Source organism: Mytilus edulis, chromosome 1 (genome assembly GCF_963676685.1).
Source record: "Mytilus edulis chromosome 1, xbMytEdul2.2, whole genome shotgun sequence".
Lineage (NCBI taxonomy): Eukaryota > Metazoa > Mollusca > Bivalvia > Mytilida > Mytilidae > Mytilus > Mytilus edulis.
Genome location: NC_092344.1, coordinates 29,839,592 through 29,865,247, shown reverse-complemented (window position 1 = coordinate 29,865,247; position 25,656 = coordinate 29,839,592). Strand labels below are relative to the sequence as shown.

General features: G+C 32.4%; 2 protein-coding genes across 4 annotated transcripts in view; one reads left to right on the top strand and one right to left on the bottom strand.

The window, feature by feature from the left end:
- The window catches only part of LOC139511374 (mediator of DNA damage checkpoint protein 1-like), a 47,161-nt gene extending 46,988 nt beyond the window's left edge, over positions 1-173 (bottom strand). The window contains exon 1 of the mRNA XM_071298043.1: positions 21-173. The gene's annotated coding sequence lies outside the window, so the exon portion shown is untranslated. The remainder of the gene's footprint in view (positions 1-20) is intronic.
- On the top strand, positions 148-17,218 carry LOC139511449 (peptidyl-prolyl cis-trans isomerase Fkbp12-like). 3 transcript variants are annotated; one of them, XM_071298209.1, is made up of 6 exons: positions 149-301; positions 11,155-11,202; positions 12,014-12,103; positions 12,524-12,546; positions 14,151-14,224; positions 14,929-17,218. In XM_071298209.1, exons 1-6 carry the CDS (start codon positions 265-267, stop codon positions 14,981-14,983), a joined length of 327 nt encoding a protein of 108 aa, XP_071154310.1. In that variant the 5' UTR covers positions 149-264; the 3' UTR covers positions 14,984-17,218. The 3 variants fall into 3 exon arrangements, with proteins under 3 accessions (XP_071154326.1, XP_071154317.1, XP_071154310.1); XM_071298225.1 differs by lacking the exons at positions 14,151-14,224; positions 14,929-17,218 and adding an exon at positions 14,009-14,098 and having other exon boundaries at positions 148-301; XM_071298216.1 differs by lacking the exons at positions 14,151-14,224; positions 14,929-17,218 and adding an exon at positions 13,796-13,885 and having other exon boundaries at positions 148-301.
- Positions 17,219-25,656: the final 8,438 nt, after the last annotated feature.

Below are 25,656 nucleotides of genomic sequence, written 5' to 3'. Positions count from 1 at the left end.
AACCTTGATTTCAAACGTACCATTAACATTCACTCTCATTAATTTGAAAATTTAACTTTTAAATGCAGACAGGCTGCAAATTAGCTGTTTGGGACATTTGTTTACTTCCAAAATTGTTTCTGCTATTCGCGCACTTTACTTAAACATGCGCATGCGAACCGGAAGCGGAAATTTGGGGCTTTGTGAGGGAGAGTATTTCTGTAACAAGCATTCAAGACATTGACATCCTCTTTATTCTAAAGAAGTAAACAGTCAGTCAGACTGATGGGTGTGACTGTTGAGACAATAACACCAGGAGATGGTATAGCAAACTTAAGATTTATACTTGAAAGCCCTTTTAATGCAAATAGATTCTATGTCAGCAGGATAAATTGCCTAATTGGTCATCAGACTCATTTAGAGGGGCTCTGTTAAGGGATTTACAGATTCTTATTATTTTATTTCCAAAAATGGTCCCAAAGAGCCGGTAATCGTCAAATATGAAAAATTGATGAGACCATCCATTATATCAGATAAATATTTTGTATAACAGTTGTTTGTTAAACTGTTCATAAAAGGGGGCGTATCCCGAATCTTTCCTCAGGTCTACATAAAGATTGATATGTTTTAATTGTTGTCATCACTGTCCTGTCCTCTTTTCTTTGAATGTGACTGGTCCAATAAATATTCACTGCATTGTAATTATATCAGTAATCAGACAGATGCAATTAGTGGAGATGGATTTCTGTCCTGCTTACCCTTTCGGGCACCCGCAATCAATGTAGTTTTATACGACCGCTAAAAATTTTGCTGTCGTATATTGGTATATTGTCGTCAGCGTCATCTGAAGACGGATTGTTTCCGGATTATAACTTTAGTATAAGTAAACAGAAATCAATAAAATTTTAACACAATTTTTATAGAGGGGGGATAGGACCTTTATCGGGACTCCGGGATCGGGTGTTTTTAAGCTCGGGATTTCGGGATTGACCCTTTCGGGATCCAGGAATCTTTTTTTTTCGGATTTCGGGATGTCGGGATTTGCTTTATTTAAATTCGGGACCTCAGGATTTCGTTTTTTTAAGACCGGGATTTCGGGATCAAGACCCCTCCTATCCCCCGTCTTTATAACCTCAAAAGGAAGCATTGGATTGATTTTGGGGGTTATGGTCCCTAAGGTTTAGGAATTAGGTGCCCAAAGGGCCCAAAAATAGCATTTATCTAGTGTCAGAACAATAATTTGTGTATAAGTATTTCTATTGTTCTGAAATTGTACCACAATGTTTAATACCATACATGTAAGTAGAAGGTTTAGATATATTTTAAGGGTTATGGGGCAAACAGTCTAGGAATATAGGGCCAAAAAGAGGCCAAAAACAAGTATGTTTGTAGTTTCAAGTCAATAAATTGGAGTTATCTTTCTGTGTCCAGAATGGTTGTTGAATCACCTAAAACCAATGCTTTATATAATCGTCTTTGAAAATTGGAGTTATCTTTCTTTGTCAAGAATAGAAGTTGAATCAACTTAAATCAATGCTATATACAAAATACAATGCAATATTCACTTTACTACCAACTGATAAATTAAAGCAATCTTTACCATTCAGTGATTACAAGCACTTTGATTACCATTCTAGGGTTATGCCCCTCTACAAGTGGAAAATTGAAGAATTTTTTATTTTCTGTTCTCTTAACTTAAGTTTGTCTCAACTAAATTTAATGAAATGTGTATATAATGTTTATTACATTTGTACCTCTAAACTCAGTTTAAGTTCAATTTTTGGCAGCTTCACTTTAACAGTTCTTGAGTTATGTCCCTTTTATAATGTTATATGCTAGCAGGGGCATCATCTGTGTCCTTTTGGACACATTCCGCATTTATTTTTTCAGAAGTTTCTATTAATTAATATTAATTATAACCATGACTGTATGACATTTTTTATTTTAATATTTTATGATGAATTTAAATGAGTAGTTATTGTTGCAAACTCCATTAGAAATTTGAATTGAGATCATTTTCAGGGTAGGCAAAGTATTACCCGCCCTGGAATTCCCAGGTGGGAAAACCCTGGTTTTCCCGGGCTGGGCAATACTCCCAGAAATGGGTAATACTGGACATTACTGGGCAATATGATTTTTTAAGCTCATTTTAACACAAAATAGTTAAGACTTGGTGTAGTTTCATAGTATTACAGCTAAATATATACTTTTTATACAGATAACCATTGAGTCCTTTCTAGAAGAATGAAAAATTCAATTTCAGTTATTTCTATATGTAAGCAGAATGCAAGATTTGCACATTTAAGGATACCATGTTAATTACCAAGCATTGTTTTGATAATCAAATCTTTGATCAAAATGCATTTTTTTAAGTGAATTGTTATTTTAATTGTTGTACAGTTATATTGATATTGCTAAATAAACAACCTAAGGGGTCATGCCATTAAAATTTATAGAATTGAAAAGGCTGATTATTGTTACATAAACAAATCTGTGTTGTAATCTCAATAATAACTTATTAATTAGTGACATTACATTAAAATATACATAAATTTAAATGTATTTTTTTCTAACTTCTTAATAAGTTGTACTTATTTGAAAAAAAAAATTTTTGCTTTATATTTACAGTCTGACCAATCTAGACAACTAAAACAAGTTATATATATCTTAAATGTATTACATTTGTGTTTGATCACTGAATCCTCTATGAAATATAGACCAGTATTCTATATTACCCAGTATTGCCCAGTATTACCCACTAAAACCCAGTAAAACCCGGGTTTTCCCAGTATTTCCCACTGGGCTGGGCAATACTCATAAAACCCGGGTTTTTGCCAACCTTGATCATTTTTGGAATAAGGGAAAGGGGGAAGTGAACAAAAAATTGGGGTGGGGGACAATTTTTTTTTCATTTCAAATTTCAGAATTTAAAAATAAAAAATTTCTTCAATTTTTTTTTCTTTGAAATGATTAATATTCAACAGCAAAGTAAATTGCTCAAAAGCAAAAAAATCAATTTTAAGTTCATTAGACCACATTCATTCTGTGTCAGAAACCTATGCTGTGTCAACTAATTAATCACAATCCAAATTCAGAGCTGTATCCAGCTTGAATGTTAACGTTGTGTCCATACTTGCCCCAACTGTTCAGGGTTCGACCTTTGCAGTCATATAAAGCTGTGCCCTGTGGAGCATCTGGTTAAGTTTGGCAATGCTCATAATTTAGTATTCTATGTTGTTTTTGTCCATCAGTAGCTCTCTGGTTTTTTTTCCCCTTGGCATTGTCAATTTGCTACCGACTTGTGAGTTAGACATCCTTTTAAAATGTATAGGTTTTTTTCCACTGATGAGGGGGGATAGGACTTTTATCGGGACTCCACAATAGGGTGTTTTTAAGCTCCTGATAACAGGATTGACCATTTAGGGATCAGGGAATTCTTGATTCTAACTTTAGGATGTCAGGATTTAAATTAATTTAAATTTGGGACCTCAGGATTTCGTGTTTTTTAGCCCAGGATTTGAGATCTGGACCCCCCTACCCCTCTCAACTGATGCCTCTCTTATAACAGCACTGCCAAAGTAAGCAGAGGAACTTAAGAACTTGAATGGTCCATCATTGTCCATATGATATATTTTTTAAAATATGGTCTGCAAATTGTCAGATTTATCTCAGAAAAAAAATCCTATATACCTTAATATAACACAAGGTACTTATAATTAACTCACAATTTTTAAAATGTCAGTTGGTCGCAAAAATCCATTATATGGTGATTTCTCTGTTGTCAACCAAACTAAAACTTTTTATGCCATAAATCTAAGAATTACACCAATGGACAAATATACATAGGTAAAATGTAACATTCATTGTAAGAAGTAGAGTTTTATTAAATCATTTACATTTGGCATAAGCAATCTGTATCATTGTATTAAAAAACATATTTGATATGTCATAAATGAATGAACGAATGAATATTTTAATATTAAAGTGCAACCTGAATTATAATTAACAATTACATTCATATTTACAAGTAATTTTCAGCCAGCCAAATAGGCTTATGATGCACTGTCATATATATGTTAGACTCAGATAGACGTCTCAGGTCTGATCTCTAATCGTCCTCCGTTCCTCAAATCAACCGTCCAAATCTAACGTCACATTCTCAAATTGATGTCCAATTGTTTGATCCTCTAATCGACGTCCAATGTGCCGTCATGTTTTGCCAAAACGACGTTCCATTTATTGCAGTCTTCTCTTACATGTCTTATCTATGTCCAATATCAGTGAATACTAAAAGTATACTTAAATAAGAACCCAACGACAAAGAAAACAACAACATATATATAGGGCAACACTCCGTCTTCAACAATGAACAAAGAAGTAAACAACAACTGTTAGAGTATTATAATTTGGACTCTGTAAGAAATTTTTTAACAAATTCATTTGTTTTACACCAGCTGGAGTGAAAAATATACAATATAAATTGGCAATATGTTTTTATGTTGTGCTGTTACACCACTGTTTCAGGTTAGGGGAAGGTTAAGCGCTCACAAAAATGCTAAACCCAGCCAACTACTTTATGTTTCTGTAGTCTAGTGGTTGTCGTTGGTTTATGTCTTGCATATTTGTTGTTCAGAATTTTTTTATTACAAGTTAGTTTTTTTTTTAGTTTTATAATAATTGTTTTATATGTTTTATGTTGTGACCTTTAATTGCAAACTTTATCATTCAATGATTCATTGATGAAGGACGTACCGTTCCCTACAGATATAAAAATAAATGTAAAGGGCTATTATAAATTATAATAATTGCTTACATCCACTTCATTTGAACTCTGGTGCATAGTTGTCCGATTAGCAATCTTACCACATCTCATTGTTTTTAATACGCTCTTTAATTATATAAAAATTAATATCACATCCTGTAAACATTGGTAATACATTTAAAAAAAAAAAGTAATATATTTTATTTGTCACATATACCATGTATACTATGTTTTGGTTGTAAAAATATTGACCTAGAACTGTCTTTTAAATTACTACTTTTTTTTATCTTTAGTCTTCTCGGACAATCAAAGTTTCAGTTCTGTTATACACTTTGTTGTCCCCATTTCCGCAGTTTTTGGAAAATGACGCAGTCATTGTTCCATTACTGGCGACCTGAACTTCATTACATTTCTCTGCCTACCGCGCTTGGTTTCGTATTTACTATTTTCTATACAAACTGGAATTTGCTTGTGTTATCATTATGCATGAGAGGTCATCAGCCAGGAACCAGTTTACAAACTAACTGGTTTCTGCTTGTATTCCACTACACTCGAACAAAGTGTTGTAGTTTGACGGGAACCAGTTTAGAATTTGTAAACTACAAAACGTAATCGGTTATTGTTCATTCCGTTTTGGTGTTTCATACAGACTTTTATGGTTTGAATAAGCTTAAGACCCTTCAAACATTAATGTGATAGGTACAATGTATATTAAAGACTGTTTTACAAAAGTATGGAACTGTTTTGCTTTCAAAGTCGTACTATAGTGATATCTGTTATGTACGGATTTCCACTCTCACCGGTTAATTTCTTCTTTTACACGTGCTTTTGAAACTTCCTGTTTAAACATCGACAAAATTTTGAATAAATACAGTCTACCAAATCCAAAAGAAATTTTAGAAAACCCGCCATCAAAATACAAATGGAAAAACATGCTGAAAAAAGCCATAAATATATACTGGTCAAATATCTGGAAAGAGGAATGCTTGATAAAAACAACGATTAAGTACTTGACAATCCAAGAAAATCCTACTGAAAACCCACATAATATCTGGAAAGCTGCCAGAAACAATCAGAATGACATTCGAAAAGCAGAATTCAAAAGTAGATTAATAACTGGAACCTACATGCTACAAACAACTAAAGCAAAATTTAGCAAAAATCAAATTTCAGGAATATGTGAGCTATGTACCAGAGCTGAGGAGGACATTAAGCACTTTCTGCTGGATTGTGAGTCTCTGGAGAGTGTTCGACATAAACAGATGAACAAACTTCTATCTTTAACCGAGCTGAAAGGGGGAGGTGATAAAGCTAATTATAAAGAGGAGGATGTGCTTCAAATTATAATGGACTGCTCGAAGCTATCAACAACTAGCCTATCCCACCTAAAAGCAAATGACCTGATAGAAATAGAAAAACAATCGCAAAATTTCTGTCACCAAATGCATAAGGAGCGCACAAAAATGCAAACACGATGATACATGAAGTAGAGTCTGAAGTGAAACTGCTGAACCACCCAAGTACTTCTCTTCAAGACCCTCAGCAAAGTGAATTTACATTTAAACAACAACGCTGTTATTATATCCAACTATATAAACTGCATATATACAAAAAGGAAAGATGGACCAAGCAGTATGCATGGAATGCCAAGCTAACTGCCTCAATCTACGACTAGATTAGCTGCTTACATCTAATTATATGCTAAGACCTTGGCAGGAGTTCACCTTTTACTCTAATTCTACGATATATGAAAGATTTTTTCTTTTTTTATTAGTTAATGATAATTTTTTATTTTTGATTGGTTACATTATCTCTTAAAAGCTATTACCATACTGCCATATATATTTAATACCATTCTTATTGTTTTTGTTTGACCTACCGTACATATTTTTACCTTTTACCCCTTGATTTTATCATTTTTCTTTCACATTTAAATCCTTTTTTTTTTAAATCTATAAACATATGATAGTAACGTCTCATAAAAAGGGATCAAAACAAACTGTTTTTAAAATCATAAACTCCAACCTAGGTAGAATCAATTCATAAATGATGTAAATAGCACATAATTTTAAACAATTGTTCTTAAAATTCACAGTTTTACCTGTATATAAGGTTTTTTAAACTTGAGCACCACACCACACTGTAAATATCTGTAAATATATCCCCAAGTGGGAGTGCTCCGATATATAACGGAGGAATCTACCTGAACAGAACAGAACAGAACATCGCAAGTTTTAAAAGTGTTTTTTGAGTGAATTTAACTTATTTTAACAATCATGAAGCGTTCCAGAATCATTTTCAAGCAGTTTCTTCTTCTTTGATGATGGAAAATGGGTTTTTCTCAAGAAAATACCGCAAACGATCGCAGAGGAATTAAGTAACACATGAAACATTTACCATTGGTACCTGGATTCATTGTAGGAAGTATATGTATCACATAAACCAATGTAAGTGGATGTTAAACTTGGTCAATTTCACTAATGCCCCTCAAATTGAGGAACTCAAAAGTTGTGTGTAAACAAAAATTCTCTGTGTTGTGATATTGGACATGTTTCTATTTTTGTCAAGTGACTGATCTTAACCATTTTGGAAATTTGAGGAACATAGAATAAATGTATAAAAAACTATGGAGCTATTTAATGTGTTCAAAGTATTAAATTTACAAAGAACTTATTGTGTTAAAAAGGGGACTTTAATCACAAGGAGCCGCACCAGGAAATGATTTTCGGGGTAATTTACTGAAAAATTGATCTCACTTCATACCCTGAAAATTTAACCACATACATTTGTACATTATATGTGAACATGTGTCTGCTTTGAAATGAGCCATCCTACATGTACATGTCCAAGTAAATGATACGGACTGAGCTACAGGAAAAAATGTTACCATTGCCACCTTTCGGAAATCAACTAAGGATATTGACCCAACTGTGTAAAAATGTTCTGAGTTAAAGTCAAAAGAAACCTCAAATTAAAAAAAAAATATGCATATGATTTTTATAACTAAATGGATAGTTTTCATTATACAACTTATGTTCATATACTTTTTTCTGAGGAAAATTCTTTAATTTGTTCACATTAAGAAAAGGTTTACTTATTTTTAATTTCACCGACATATTTTCCGTATGCATAGTGACCTGAGCGTAACCCTCCTCGTAAAATTCCGGTGATCGCAATACGCATGGATCTGTCATTAAAATAAACAATTAGACTGATTGTACATGTTAAACATGTGTTAATACCCATGCTTTTTGTTATTTGTTTACTATAAGGTGACAATCTGTAAACTTCGGCTAAGCCGCTTCAAAACTCGGCATTTAATGAGCAGCCATATTTGTTAAATCATAACAGACAGAGAGAAAAAAAATTGACGATTATACGATATATTTGCGTAAAAAAATGTGAAAATCGGGTACAGATGACTTAGTTTATGATATAAACATGCATTGGTTCAAGAATCGGATAAACATTATTTTCCACCACTCACTCGTTTCTTATGACTTTAAAGATGCAAATTATTGGAAGAAAAGTTTTTCTTTTTTTATCTTAAAATATGTTATAGTCTTTTAAATAAGACCTGATTTGAAACCAGCATTTTTATATTGTAAACCTATGTACAGATAAATTGATCCCTTCTGAAAATCTATTACAAGTATAACATATATTTGACTCATACATGTATCAGCAGGAATACAGTTAAGAAATGATACTTTTGACATGGGAAAATGTTGGTGCCAAAAGTATTGACAGCATTCTCATTTTGTCGCCACTTAAAATGTATAAGCTACGTGTAAAAGAGAGAAAAAAATAGCCATTTTTGTCATTTTGGGGAAGTCAAGTGCTGTCTCTTTGATTTATTTCACATTATTGTTCTTGAGTTATGTCCCTTTGTTTTGTGGGAAATACCCAAATGAAGCCAAAATTTTATTTAATTTTGTAGCAATTTGATTTAGTCTTTTACAATCACTTAATTCATTTTGAATTTGGATATTATGATAGGAAAACATGCAGTCAAATACATTTAACTCGACATATTCATGAATTTTATATTTGGTGTTTGTGTAATATTTCTTCACTGTATGTCCAGAGGTGGATTTAGGGGGGGGGGGGGGGGGCAGGGGGCCCAGGCCCCCCCTTTTGAGAAAAAAATTTGGTTGATTATATAGGGAATCACTGAAGCGTGACGGGATCGAGCCCCCTCTTAGGCAGCCAGTGGGCCCCTACTTATGAAAAATTTTAGATCCGCCAATGATGTCAACCTTTTAGAAATATCAAAACTAGGGACATCATAGATTTTGTAGAAAGATTTTTATTGATAGTTTTTATACAACCGCAAAAATTTTAATTTTTCGTCGTATATTGCTATCACGTTGGCGTCGTCGTCGTCGTCCGAATACTTTTAGTTTTCGCACTCTAACTTTAGTAAAAGTGAATAGAAATCTATGAAATTTTAACACAAGGTTTATAACCACAAAAGGAAGGTTGGGATTGATTTTGGGAGTTTTGGTCCCAAAATTTTAGGAATTAGGGGCCAAAAAGGGCCCAAATAAGCATTTTCTTAGTTTTCGCACTATAACTTTAGTTAAGTAAATAGAAATCTATGAAATTTTGACACAAGGTTTATGACCACAAAAGGAAGGTTAGGATTGATTTTGGGAGTTTTAGTTCAAACAGTTTAGGAATTAGGGGCCAAAAAAAGGCCCAAATAAGCATTATTCTTGGTTTTCGCACAATAACTTGAGTATAAGTAAATAGAAATCAATGAAATTTAAACACAAGGTTTATGACCACAACAGGAAGGTTGGGATTGATTTTGGGAGTTGAGGTCTGAACAGTTTAGGAATTAGGGGCCAAAAAGGGGCCCAAGTAAGCATTATTCTTGGTTTTCGCACCATAACTTTAGTATAAGTTAATAAAAATCTTTGAAATTTAAACACAAGGTTTATGACCATAAAAGGAAGGTTGGGTTTGATTTTGGGAGTTTTGGTCCCAACAGGTTTTTAGGAATAAGGGGCCCAAAGGGTCCAAAATTGAACTTTGTTTGATTTCATCAAAAATTGAATAATTGGGGTTCTTTAATATGCCGGATCTAACTGTGTAGATTCTTAATTTTTGGTCCTGTTTTCCAATTGGTCTACATTAAGGTCCAAAGGGTCCAAAATTAAACTTAATTTGATTTTAACAAAAATTGAATTCTTGGGGTTCTTTGATATGCTGAATCTAAAAATGTACTTAGATTTTTTATTATTGGCCCAGTTTTCAAGTTCGTCCAAATCGGGGTCCAAAATTAAACTTTGTTTGATTTCATCAAAAATTGAATAATTGGGGTTCTTTGATATGCCAAATCTAACTGTGTATGTAGATTCTTAATTTTTAGTCCCGTTTTCAAATTGGTCTACATTAAATACCAAAGGGTCCAAAATTAAACTAAGTTTGATTTTAATAAAAATTGAATTCTTTGGCTTTTTTGATATGCTGAATTTAATCATGTACTTAGATTTTTGATTATGGGCCCAGTTTTCAAGTTGGTTCAAATCAGGATCCAAAATTATTATATTAAGTATTGTGCAATAGCAAGAAATTTTCAATTGCACAGTATTGTGCAATAGCAAATATTTTCAATTGCACAGTATTGTGCAATAGCAAGAAATCTTCAATTGCACAGTATTGTGCAATAGCAAGAAATCTTCAATTGCACAGTATTGTGCAATAGCAAATATTTTCAATTGCACAGTATTGTGCAATAGCAAGAAATATCTAATTGCACAATATTGTGCAATAGCAAGAAATTTTCAATTGATTGGAGTTATCTTTCTATGTCCAGAATAGTAGTTGAATCAACTTAAATCATTGTTTTATACAATGCACAATGTATATTCACTTTTACTACCAACTGATAAATTAAAACACTCTTTACCATTCAGTGATAACAAGCACTTTTTGTTACATTTTAATATTTTATGATGTATTCAAATGAGTAGTTATTGTTGCAAACTCCATTAGAAATTTGAATTGAGATCAGTTTGAAAAAAGTGAAAGGGGGATGTGAAAAAAAAGGGTGGGGGGGGGGGGGGGGTTGATTTTTCTCATTTCAGATTTCATAAATAAAAAGAAAATTTCTTCAAACATTTTTTTGAGAGGATTAATATTCAACAGCATTATAGTGATTGCTCAAAGACAAAAAAAATATTTTAAGTTCATTAGACCACATTCATTCTGTGTCCAAAACCTATGCTGTGTCAACTATTTAATCACAATCCAAATTTAGAGCTGAATCCAGCTTGAATGTTGTGTCCATACTTGCCCAAACCGTTCAGGGTTCAACCTATGCGGTCGTATAAAGCTGCGCCCTGCGGAGCATCTGGTTTATAATTTATATAAATATTGTATGATTATAAATGTTTGCCTTTCAGGTGCCACATACCCAAAGAAGGATCAAACTGTAGTGGTTCATTATGTAGGTATGTTTTTGTGTCACTAAGATTTAGTTTGGTGGATGATAAATATTTATGGTGAATACAATCCTCTCCTTAAATTATATGTCAGTAAATTTGGAAAATTAACCTTGGACATTGTGTAGGTAAATAAAATGTGTCTTTTAACTGTAAAGCATGAGTTTATGTTAAGTTTATTTTATTATAACAAAATGTATAAAAGGCATTCATTCTAATGGTTGCCAGACATTAGGCAAAGACCAGTACAATTGGTATGTGATATGCATTACTGGACCAAATGACCAGTAAAAATTTCAATTTTGTCAGAATCATAAGTGTTATTGTCCTTTTAAAAAAAAAATCTGGTCCATTTAAGAATAATGGTTTACTGGACCAAATGTGGACTTGAATTCTAAAAGCCTTGGGAACCACTGTAATAATAGATGTTATGAATTATCTAATGTTTTCCCAACTGGAAATTTCCATGGTAAATTTATGGAGAGCTTAATCTCATATAGTGTAAAAATCCTTTTAGGTTTAACTAAATTTCTTTATGTGTAACTCTTGGTTGTCACTTAAAGCAAGCTTTATCTCATGTTAAATATGGAATTCATCTGACTTTTCCATTTTATATAATAATTAAAAAAAAAACAGCAATTAAAGCACTGTTCCGTTGCTTTTTGTATTTTATTTACTATGCATGTAAAACACAATACATTTTGAATTACTGATTTACATAACATGAGTCTAAAAGAACATTGAAAAGATAAAATGAACTGCCAAAGTATTGGACAATGCATTATTAGGGTTGTGATTATTTTATTTATATTACTTACAGGAACATTGACTAATGGAAATAAGTTTGATTCATCAAGAGACAGAGGATCACCATTTAAATTTAAACTTGGTAAAGGAGATGTTATAAGAGGTAAGCAGTCAGTTTACAATGACTTTGGTATTATGATGGATTGGTGCATAAAGCATTGCATTTGCAACAATTTAAAGAAGTCCAATTTATTTTCTTTGTGCTATATCTAATAAATGTTCCTTTTGAGCCATTTCAAAATTAACAGAAAGATCACATTCATTTAGAAAATGCATAGGTTCAGTCAGAGGACAACAGGCAAGAGTTGAAGAGATATAGTTTCATTGAGTTTATGCTCAAGTTAAATGTTCACATAAAAAAAAACCACTGAAAGTTCAATTTTAATTTCAAAATGTATAATTTTGAGTATCATTGCATTGGCATTTAACTAGATTGGGTTATCTCCCTTTATAAGTTAATTAACCATTTCAACCAAATTTTGTTGACTTGATCTGTAATGTAATTTATCCTATTGTATTGTAGGTTGGGATGAAGGAGTAGCAAAGGTATGTACAAGCACATTAACAGTCATTTGAAAATCAATCAGGTGATGAGGTGAAATCAAGTGATTTTAAGGGTTATCTAGAGGCCTCCTTGTGAGCACATTTGCTGCTATTCTGACAGTAGAATTTTTGTTTAAGAACATAATTTAGGCTTTGGTGTATTGCTAAGATGACTTGTAAGAACTATACAAAAAGCAAAAAATCAACCCCATAGAAAAAAAACTGTTAGTGTGGTGGCTTTTCTGTATCTAGCAATCCATTGTAAAAGATGCCTTTACTGAATTGTTTGACTCGTTATACCCCCGCTTTGAAAAAAAGGGGGGTATACTGTTTTACCTCTGTGTGTCCTTCCGTCAGTCCGTCAGTCTGTCAGTCAGTCCGTCCGTCCGTCCCATGAATATTTTTCATCACATTTTTCTCAGGAACTACACTACCAGGATTTCTGAAATTTGGTTTCAGGCTTGATATAAGTCAGCTATACTGTGTGATGTGTTTTCAGATTCATCACTCGGCAACTATCTGTTTACCAAACACTTGTATCATTTTAACACCTGATAGCCAAGTTGAAAATTTTTCGTAACATTTTTCTCAGGAACTGCACTACCAGGATTTCTGATATTTGGTTTCAGACTTGATATAGGTCAGCTATACCGTGTGATGCGTTTTCAGATTCATCACTCGACAACTTCCTGTTTAACGAACACATTTTGGCGGGGGTATCATCAGTGAGCAGAAGCTCACAGTTTCACTTGTTTATTCAATTCTGTTATATTTCTCCTCAAAAGATTCTCAATCACTAGGTCAAGGATAAGAATCCTGCCATATAACCTAGAATATTAGAAAACAGTTACACTTTAACCATTTTTCTTCGTTTGACATCTTTGTTTATAGCATTTTTTTCTTATTAAAAATGTGCTAAAAAAAATTGACATATTACTTCGAAATGAGACTTTTTCCGAAAGTTCTAACCTTTCAAGATATTATGTAAATTTCTGATTTGTCTGAATGAAATTCAGCACAGTCCTTCAATTGATTAGTGAAATCATTTTAATTAGATTTAAATTTTATACCAAAAAGTGGTGTTTATCACTAACACTTACAAACAATGAGAATATATTTTATTTTATTACACATGAGTGAAGGAGCCCTGATTATGTATATTTTATTGTATTTATTTTCAGATGAGTGTAGGAGAGAACGCCAAATTGACTTGTAGCCCTGATTGTGCATATTTTATTATATATGTTTTCAGATGAGTGTAGGAGAGAAAGCCACATTGACTTGTAGCCCTGATTGTGCATATTTTATTATATATGTTTTCAGATGAGTGTAGGAGAGAAAGCCACATTGACTTGTAGCCCTAATTATGCATATTTTATTATATATGTTTTCAGATGAGTGTAGGAGAGAAAGCCACATTGACTTGTAGCCCTGATTGTGCATATTTTATTATATATGTTTTCAGATGAGTGTAGGAGAGAAAGCCACATTGACGTGTAGCCCTGATTGTGCATATTTTATTATATATGTTTTCAGATGAGTGTAGGAGAGAAAGCCACATTGACTTGTAGCCCTGATTCTGCATATTTTATTATATATGTTTTCAGATGAGTGTAGGAGAGAAAGCCACATTGACGTGTAGTCCTGATTATGCATATGGAAGTAAAGGCTATCCAGGAGTATATCCTTTTTGACAAACAAATATTACCTTTTATGTTACTTACTTGAATAGAGGGACAATAATATTTTTAAGGTCTGATACAAATAGTCAGATGGAAAAAATACCTAACTTTGAGGAAAATTCTAACCAACGTCCCTAAGCAAATTGCAAAATCAAAAGCTCAAATACATCAAAGGAATGAATAACAACTGTCATACTCCTGACACTAAAACCTGCGCAGAAAGTAACAAATAACCATCTAGGGGTTACCAGACAATTTTCAAGTTGACAAGGTGTTAAAGGGTATATAATACTGTAGCAAAGGCAGATAATAACATGTCTAAATTTTAGACGCAACACTGCTAATGACAATTGCAAGAACCCAAAATTCCTAGCAAAATCAAATCAATAAACTTGAGAATATTCCCTAAACAAAAAGCCAAATATGCTATATATTTTTGCAAGCATATTTCACATGTTTTGCATGAAAACATGATGACTTACAATGCCTATATTAAACAGACACAGGCACTTGTCTCAAAATATATTCCTATATTCTTTTATATTAAGTTATATTGGAACTTTTTCCTTAGAAAAGTGCCTGTGAAAACAGATCTTAAAAAAAGATAACAATTTGATTTAAATTTGTAAATGTTTTAATCAACAAATGTCATGTATGAGACTATGCAAATATTAGAGTTTTAATTTTTCTTAACATTTCATACTATACCACCAAATTCCACTTTGATATTTGAAGTTGAACTTTTAAGCATCCAGTGATCTCATCAAGAATTGCCATACAGGACATTCAGAGAGGAAGTGTTTTACATCTTCATATTGCAAAATAGCAGCCAATGAATGATTTATTCCATATGTCTCTGATATTGATTATTACAGAAACATTAGAGTTGATAAAGTGTCTCTTTTTATATTAAGATACCAACATTCATTACTTCTGCTTACCGGTATACACCTTTCTAGAAAGTCATCCCTGAAAACCTGAATTTGACTTCACATTTATTCAAGGTCATTCAATGCTGTATTTTGAGATTTTTTTACACAGCTACATTAATTAGTGTGAGATTATAGTGAATTTGAAATTGCATGGATTGCTTTCATCTACCTTTTGTTTAAATGTTACAAAATAAGATCTTTGGTCTATTCTTTTTTTTAAAAGGTCCAAAAAGTCAATTTTATGGGATAAAAAAGGGATAGGAAAAAAACCCAACAAAAAATTCAATTAAAATTATTTAAACCTTGATTTAGTTGAATAGGCTTGTTTAATTTTCATAAAATTTTGACAAAATATTTACTATGACCCTTTCACAAAAAGATATTTTTTTTTAAACTTGAACCAAACACTTTATCAGAAAAAATTCATTGGATATATAGCAGTTTGACAAACTTTTTTTATTGTAAAGAAGCTTAATATTTCCTTAACCATAGAATGTGATTAAAAGGTTCACCTGCTTTTTATAGAGTTATCTCCCTGTAGTGTTATGTACCACTATTGTCCTCAAAGTCATGCTTTATTCTTTATATTGTTGAATTTTTAATGCTATGCTATTTGATAATTTTATCATGATTCAAATTATAATTAATTTATGACGAATTTATATGTTTTCTTCTCAACTTTTTCTTTTCTATGTTGAAAAGTCTTTTTTATTGATATTTATTGCATTTGAAACATTTTGATTTGGGTAAAGATTGCACAATGTACAATGGAATACCCCTAGCCACTGGCGGGTTACCAATATTTCATACACTTTCTATATGTTTATTATAAATACACACCTCATAGTGCAGTGAGATATACTTAAGATCCATTCAGTGCCTGTTTCAGGCAATATATATCTACCGGTATAATAGGCATAATTATTATAAAAATGGTGAGTGTGTGTGTTTTTAAATTGACATATCTTTTTTTTTAAATATTTAAACCAACTGTTTCAATTTTGTTTCTGGGGTAAAGATGGCAAAAAGTACAAACTAATCCCCATAACCACTGGTTGGTAAGTTATATTTCAACCCAATTCTTCCGGAGTATTATGAGTACACAAAAAATAGTGCAGTGATGTGTATTTACTTTAATTTGTATTATATTCATGCCCATGTCATGCAATTGATTAATAATGTATGCTTAGTTATCCAAGTTACAAAGTTGTGTGTGTGTGTGTAAATGTATTATCGAGAAAACCTAATTATTAAAAGTTGCATAAGTCGTGGTAACTGACTCAATCTGTCCTGCCAACAGTATTATGGACAAAGGGAAATAATTCATTTAGAATATTGCTTAAATGTATTTCTTGCATTATTATTATTCCTCAAATTAAAGTTACCCCTTCCACCCTTTCAATACTCACGAGCTTTTTGAATGTATTATACTGTACAACAGAGTAAAAAAGTAATAGACCACTTTTTAATGGTCAAGGTTAAACAGAAATAATTGTTTTCAAAAAAAGTTGAAATATGAGAAGTACCTTTATTAAAATATTGAATTTACTGTGGATTCAGAAATGAATATTATTAGTTGTTTAGAACAGAGTCATAGAGATTTGAGAAAGGCTGGGACTCATCATATTTATTTATATTGATTTTTACATGATTTAGAAAGCATTTCTCATGAGGAAATAAGACTTTCTTTGCTTTTTTGGAGCTTAATTTATACAATAAAGGACTTGTAATAGTTGAGTTCAGTCCTCCTTTTAAATATCTTTAAGGCATTTTTTATGTGCCATAATCATGATTGAGGTTTTTATATGTAATTATTACCAATAATTTATTTGTAAGACTTTTTAAAGGTTGATGGGGAAATAAAAGGGAACCACATCTGATAATGCAAATAATTATCCAGAATAGCATTAGTGCTAAAAGTAGATAATTAAAGGTTGTTTAAATCCTTATTGCACATTTAATGTGTTCTATTGTGCTTTCTTTATATCATTGTTTATGATCAAATCTTTATTATGTTTTATTATATGCTTGTTTTATAATACAATAAATGTATTCAAATGATTCTTACTGGATTTCTACTTTCCCAGAAAATAATGATTTAAAACTAGAGACTCTAAAGAGCCTGTGTCGCTCACCTTGGTCTATGTGAATATTCAACAAAGGACACAGATGGATTTATGAAAAATTGTGTTTTGGTGATGGTGATGTGTTTGTAGATCTTACTTTACTCAACATTCTTGCTGCTTACAATTATCTCTATCTATAATGATTGGCTCAGTAGTTTCAGTGGAAAATGTAAGTAAAAATTTACAAATTTTATGAAAATTGTTAAAAATTGACTATAAGGGGCAATAACTCCTTAGGGGGTCAATTGACCATTTTGGTCATGTTGACTTATTTTTAGGACTTACTTTGCTGTAAATTATTGCTGTATACAGTTTATCTCTATCTATAATAACATTTAACAAAAAACAGCAAAATTTCCTTAAAATTACCAAATTGAGGGGCAGCAACCTAAGAACCCGTTGTCCAATTCATCTGAAAATTTTAGAGCAGATAGATGTTGACCTAGTCAACAATTTCAAATCCTGTCAGATTTACTCTAAATGCTTTGGTTTTTGAGTTATAAGCCAAAAACTGCATTTTACCCCTATGTTCTATGTTAATATGGCAGCCATCTGGGTTGGTAAGCTGGGTCACCAGACACATTTTTTAGCTCACCTGGCCCAAAGGGCCAAGTGAGCTTTTCCCATCACTTTGCGGACGGTGTCGTCGTCCATCGTCCGGCGTCGTTAACTTTTACAAAAATCTTCTCCTCTGAAACTACTGGGCCAAATTTAACCAAACTTGGCCACAATCATCATTTGGGTATTTAGTTTAAAAAATTTGTCCGGTGACCCGGTGTCATATGGTATTTTGAACCCCCTAAAAAGTGAACCCGGGGTCAAAATACCATGCGGTAAAATGACCCCGGGGTCATTATACCGCATGGTATTTTGACCCCGGGGTCATTTTTCACATATGGTATTTTGAACCCCCCTGCGGTATATTGAACCCCACTGTTTTTGATAAATAGTATTGCAGATAATCTAATTTACATTTTATGGGCTATCATTTTTTTTATTTTGTGGTTTTAAGTAGGGGGTTCAATATACCGCAGGGGGGTCAAAATACCATGGCTAAGCAAAATTTTTAAAATATCTTTTCCAGCATGTTCAACACATACAAACTACTTATTGGAGTTATATAACTATGTTAAGGATTTAGAATAGCTTGAATTTTTGAAATTCAAGGTCTATAGTAGGGGGTTCAATATACCGCAGGGGGTTCAAAATACCATGGCTAAGCAAAATTTTCAAAATATCTTTTCCAGTATATTAAATACATACAAACTACTTATTGAAGTATTATAACTATGTTAAGGAGTTAGAATAGCTTGAATTTTTGAAATTCAAGGTCTATAGTAGGGGGTTCAATATACCGCAGGGGGGTCAAAATACCATGGCTAAGTAAAATTTTCAAAATATCTTTTCCAGTTTATTAAATACATACAAATTACTTATTGGAGTATTATAACTATGTTAAGGAGTTAGAATAGCTTGAATTTTTGAAATTCAAGGTCTATAGTAGGGGGTTCAATATACCGCAGGGGGGTCAAAATACCATGGCTAAGTAAAATTTTCAAAATATCTTTTCCAGTTTATTAAATACATACAAACTACTTCTTGAAGTATTATAACTATGTTAAGGAGTTAGAATAGCTTGAATTTTTGAAATTCAAGGTCTATAGTAGGGGGTTCAATATACCGCAGGGGGGTCAAAATACCATGGCTAAGTAAAATTTTCAAAATATCTTTTCCAGTTTATTAAATACATACAAACTACTTATTGGAGTATTATAACTATGTTAAGGAGTTAGAATAGCTTGAATTTTTGAAATTCAAGATCTATAGTAGGGGGTTCAATATACCGCAGGGGGGTCAAAATACCATGGCTAAGTAAAATTTTCAAAATATCTTTTTTAGGATATTAAATACATACAAACTACTTACTGGAGTATTGTAACTATATATGTTAAGGAGTTAGAATAGCTTGAAATTTTGAAATTCAAGGTCTAGAGAAGTGGTTCAATATACCGCAGGGGGGTCAAAATACCATGGCTTAGTAAAATTTTCAAAATATCTTTTTCAGTATATTAAATACATACAAATTACTTATTGGAGTATTATAACTATGTTAAGGAGTTAGAATAGCTTGAATTTTTGAAATTCAAGGTCTATAGTAGGGGGTTCAATATACCGCAGGGGGTCAAAATTCCATGGCTAAGTAAAATTTTCAAAATATCTTTTCCAGTTTATTAAAGACAAATCCCTCTATTGTTTATGCGCATATACAAGCGCAACAGTACTATGCCGTCAGTGGTTTATGACGTCGCGGTTTCCGCGAACTGGTAACGTTTATTAGAGTTGTTCCTCTTTGAGCCGATGGAGAGAGTGACAATCGTTTTGATAGGTTAATTTGCCGAGAAGAAAATGAAAATTGTTTTGATATAATAGACATGTTCCAGAATTGGATAAAATATGAGAATGAAAAGAGCGTCAACTATACAGCAATTCAACAACACAAAATACACAAAAATGACTGTAAAGAAACGAAACAGAATCTGGATACTCGACAACAAGATGAGCCAATCAAATTATAATATAATACTTTTTTCCTTAATTTTCTACATGTATAGACTTTCGTACGAAAATCATCAATCATTCTGGTCATGTCCTCAAAATTCAATGTATCTTTAGCAATACATTACGTACCTATATATGGATAAGGCAAATTGCACTGAAGTATTTTGAATGTGTATTGCATTTACATTTTTACATGAATATAATAATTAGATTTCTGATAAACACCAACAAAACAGTAACCTAACGACTCATACATGTAAAACAAAGTACATCTAGAGAAGTTAACATATAAGCTTCTAACATTGTAGGTTTTTTTTATATGACCATTCCGAGTTTGTTCCGATTTACCAAATTTGATATTTACATGAATGTATAAGGTGCGCAATTTTTGTATAAAAAAACATTATCGTGCCTGTGTTTAAAAGTTGTCGGAATGATGAATTGCAGAGGAATGTATATGGAAAAAATCAATTAACTGGAGATTTGAGAAAAGAGGTCGGACTAGGTTCTATTCATACTCACGGTATGATAGCTATATGAGTATACTTACGCTGAGTTTCTAGCAACATTACGGAATATTTCGATATTCATAAATGCCTAAGGATGAATGATCAAAACAGAAATGATGTTAATTAGACCCCGTTAACACTTGCACGGAATTGAAATAAAATCGATCTCTGAAGAGCATCTCGCGTTTTCGATCTTTTAAGAACGTGTACACTTAGGGAGCTACCATTTAATTTTTAGGGGGGGGGGGGGGGGGGGCTAGGATGAAATTTGAAAAAAAATAGGCAGGACAGGAGTTTTGAGTAAAAAAAAAGTCAGGATGAAACACTTGCAAAAAAAAAAAGTCAGGACGACAATTTAGGTATTTAGGTAAAAAAAAGTCAGGATAAACTAAAAAAAAAAAGGCAGGACCGAACAGAGTGAAAAATAAAAAGGCAGGACAGAGATTACAGTTAAAAAAAAAAATGCAGGACAAAATTTTTCCTCCTAGCCCCCCCATACAAATCAAATGCTAGCTCCCTTACATTTAGTATACATTGCATATCTAAAATAATCGGTCTAACCATTTCGTTAACAAAAAATCGTAGAAAATTGAATAAGGAAATATTTGGTTCATTAGATAATTATATGCTTCTGCATTTATTAATTTTATTTTTGATTAACATGTCATAAGTAATTAAAAACAAAGAATTGCTAATACCAGTCTTTTCGTTTGAAGATGAGTAATTTACAGAAAAAAAAATAATGAATGAATACAATTGAAACGATATTTTTTTAAAAGGTGCACCGAATAACCCACGTATAGTAAGCGAATATGGAACGAATAAGTAACAAGGCATCAGTCGAGCACTGACACGAGTATTTACGCCTTAATATAGGGTTATTTTACCTCTTAGAACCAAGATATAGCATCAAAGGCAAGAAAAAAAATTGAAAAAGATTTGTTTAAAAAGGTGCGACCTATAACAAACATATTGTACGCGAATAAGTAGCAGGTCATCAGTCTAGCGCTAAAACTGGTACATACGCGCTAACAGGTATGTTTCACTTTTAAGAACCCATAGCTAACACCAGAGACAAGAAAACAATTGAAAAGATTTGTTTCGTAATAGGTGCAATGTATTTCAATGTATAAGCAATTAAGGAACGAATAAGTAACGGTATCAAACGAGCGCTGAAACGGGTCCTGTCTCAACTCAGCAGTCCGTAATTAAGTAGTTGTTGTTTGTAAAAGAGTTACATATTTTTTTTTCATTATTTGTTTTTGTAATTTTCTAGTTTGAATTGTGTTATATTTGTTCTTTCGGGGCCTTTTATAATAATAATAATAATATAATATAATAATAATTCTTTATTTAAAGAGGGTTACACAGTTAGCTATAAAGCTAATCTTCCCTGAGGCCCTCATGAAATACAATGAAATATAACAAACAATTACAAAATATCAAACAGACACACATACATGAATAATGAAATAAAAAATTGTTATGAAATATACAATTTTCAAAACAGGTAAAAGTTACAAATTCATATATGACATGTATAGTATTGGCTAATGCCATAAGTTTGAGTAAGTGTGTGAAAATTATTATGCATATAAAAAACGCACAGCTTCTTAATGTTCCCTCAAGTAATTTTTTAAATCTTTTTTGAATGAGCTTGTACTTGAGGTTGATTTTTTCAGGGATATTGGTAAGTTATTCCATAAAATAGATCCTGAATATATAAAAGATTTCTTATAAAGCTCTGTTTTGGCTTTTGGAACTTGTAAATTTTTGCAAGAGGCATTTCTCAAACAATATTGGTTTATTCTGGCAATTCTAACTTTTTAGCTCACCTGGCCCAAAGGGCCAAGTGAGCTTTTCTCAGCACTTGGCGTCCGGCGTCCGTCGTCCGTCGTCTGTCGTCCGTCGTCTGGCGTCGTTAACTTTTACAAAAATCTTCTCCTCTGAAACTACTGGGCCAAATTTAACCAAACTTGGCCACAATCATCATTGGGGTATCTAGTTTAAAAAATGTGTCTGGTGACCCGGTCAACCAACCAAGATGGCCGCCATGGCTAAAAATAGAACATAGGGGTAAAATGCAGTTTTTGGCTTATAACTCAAAAACCAAAGCATTTAGAGCAAATCTGACATGGGGTAAAATTGTTCATCAGGTCAAGATCTATCTGCCCTGAAATTTTCAGATGAATCGGACAACCCGTTGTTGGGTTGCTGCCCCTGAATTGGTAATTTTAAGGAAATTTTACTGTTTTTGGTTATTATCTTGAATATTATTATAGATAGAGATAAACTGTAAACAGCAATAATGTTCAGCAAAGTAAGATTTACAAATAAGTCAACCTGACCCAAATGGTCAGTTGACCCCTTTAGGAGTTATTGCCCTTTATAGTCAATTTTTAACCATTTTTCGTAAATCTTAGTTATCTTTTAGAAAAATCTTCTCCTCTGAAACTACTGGGCCAAATTAAACCAAACTTGGCCACAATCATCATTGGGGTATCTAGTTTAAAAAATGTGTCCGGTGACCCGGCCAACTAACCAAGATGGCCACCACGGCTAAAAATAGAACATAGGGGTAAAATGCAGTTTTTGGCTTATAACTCAAAAACCAAAGCATTTAGAGCAAATCTGACAGGGTAATAATGTTCATCAGGTCAAGATCTATCTGCCCTGAAATTTTCAGATGAATCGGACATTTCATTGTTGGGTTGCTGCCCCTGAAATGGTAATTTTAAGGAAATTTTGCTGTTTTTGGTTATTATCTTGAATATTATTATAGATAGAGATAAACTGTAAACAGCAAAAATGTTCAGCAAAGTAAGATCTACAAATAAGTCAACATGACCAAAATGGTCAGTTGACCACTTTAGGAGTTATTGCCCTTCATAATCAATTTTTAACCATTTTTCGTAAATCTTAGTAATCTTTTAGAAAAATCTTCTCCTCTGAAACTACTGGGCCAAATTTAACCAAACTTGGCCATAATCATCATTGGGGTATCTTGTTTAAAAAATATGTCTGGTGACCAGGCCAACCAACCAAGATGGCTGCCATGGCTAAAAATAGAACATGGTGGTAAAATGCAGTTTTTGGCTTATAACTCAAAAACCAAAGCATTAAGAGCAAATCTAACAGGAAGTAAAATTGTTGATCAGGTCACGATCTATCTGCCCTAGAATTTTCAGATGAATCGGATAATCGGTTGTTAGGTTGCTGCCCCTGAATTGGTAATTTTGAGGAAATTTTGCTGTTTTTTTGTTATTATCTTGAATATTATTATAGATAGAGATAAACTGTAAACAGCAATTATATACAGCAAAGTAAGAACTTAAAATAAGTCAGTATGACCAAAATAGTCAATTGACCCCCTAAGGAGTAAGTGCCCTTCATAGTCAATTTTTAACAATTTTCATAAAATTTGAAGATTTTCAATAACATTTTCCACAGAAAGTACTGTTATAGATAGATATAATTGTAAGCAGCAAGAATGTTTAGTAAAGTAAGATCTACAAACACATCACCATCACCAAAACACAATTTTGTCATGAATCCATCTGTGTCCATTGTTTAATATTCACATAGACCAAGGTGAGCGACACAGGCTCTTTAGAGCCTCTAGTTTTATATAGTTAGAATTTAGAATACACAAATAAGCAGTTTGTATGTATTTAACTTGCTGGAAAAGTTATTTTGAAAATTTTACTTTGCCATGGTATTTTGACCCCCCTGCAGTATATTGAACCCCCTACTCTAGGCCTTTAATTTCAGAAATTCTGGCAATTCGAACTCTTTTATGTAGTTAGAATACACAAATAAGTAGTTTGTATGTATTTAACCTACTGGAAAAGATATTTTGAAAATTTTACTTTGCCATGGTATTTTGACCCCTCCCCCTTTTTTTACCATGGAAAATCAAAACTACCCTTATATATATATAAATATGTTATAATTACAAATAATTAAAGCATTCAAGCTACATATGGTCTAGTTATAATGTGTCAATAAGTATTTTGAATGACATTTTGTTGGTAAAGACTTCAGAGCACTTATACCAAGCAAAGATATTTCTTTGAATTAAGCATGGAAAATGTACCTCCCCTTCTTGTATGAATGATTTTTTAATCTATGATAAGCTTTAGAATAATGTAAAATGTTCTAATATTCATCTAGGATGAAAAAAACAGGGGGGTTCAATTTACCATGGGGGTTCAATTTTCCATACAGGGGGGGTTCAATTTACCATGGGGGGGTTCAATTTACCATAGCGGTATTTTGACCCCGGGGTCAATTTACCATGGGGTTCAAAATACCATATGACACCGGCCAACCAACCAATATGGCCGCCATGGCTAAAAATAGAACATAGGGGTAAAAAGCAGTTTTTGGCTTATAACTCAAAAACCAAAGCATTTAGAGCAAATCTGACAGGTTAAAATTGTTTATCAGGTCAAGATCTTTATGCCTTGAAATTTTCAGATGAATCAGACAACTCGTTGGGTTGCTGCCCCTAAATTGGTAATTTTAAGGAAATTTTACTGTTTTTGGTTTTTATCTTGAATATTATTATAGATAGAGATAAACTGTAAAGAGCAATAATGTTCAGCGAAGTAAGATTTACAAATAAGTTAACATGACCGAAATGGTCAGTTGACCCCTTTAGGAGTTATTGCCCTTTTTAGTCTATTTTTAACCATTTTTAGTAAATCTTAGTAATCTGTTACAAAAATCTTCTCCTCTGAAACTACTAGGCCAAATTAATCCAAACTTGGCCACAATCATTTTTGGGGTATATAGTTTAAAAAACGTGTCCGTTGACCCAGCCAACCAACCAAGATGACCGCCATGGCTAAAAATAGAACATAGGGGCAAAATGCAGTTTTTGGCTTATAACTCAAAAACCAAAGCATTTAGAGCAAATCTGACATGGGGTAAAATTGTTAATCAGGTCAAGATCTATCTGCCCTGAAATTTTCAGATGAATCAGACAACCCTTTGTTGGGTTGCTGCCCCTGAATTGGTAATTTTAAGGAAATTTGCCTGTTTTTGGTTATTATCTTGAATATTATTATAGATAGAGATAAACTGTAAACAGCAATAATATTTAGCAAAGTAAGATTTACAAATAAGTCCAGTTGACCGCAATGGTCAATTGACCCCTTAAGGAGTTATTGTCCTTTATAGTCAATTTTAAACAATTTTTCATAAAATTTGTAAAATTTTACTAACATTTTCCACTGAAACTACTGGGCCAAGTTCATTATAGATAGAGATAATTGTAAGCAGCAAGAATGTTCAGTAAAGT

Coding starts and splice junctions, on each gene's coding strand:
- LOC139511449 (XM_071298209.1), top strand. CDS start 265: ATGGGTGTGACTGTTGAGACAATAACACCAGGAGATG. Junction 11,203..12,013: donor TGTAGTGGTTCATTATGTAG/GTATGTTTTTGT, acceptor TATTACTTACAG/GAACATTGACTAATGGAAAT. Junction 14,225..14,928: donor AGTAAAGGCTATCCAGGAGT/ATATCCTTTTTG, acceptor AACATTTCATAC/TATACCACCAAATTCCACTT.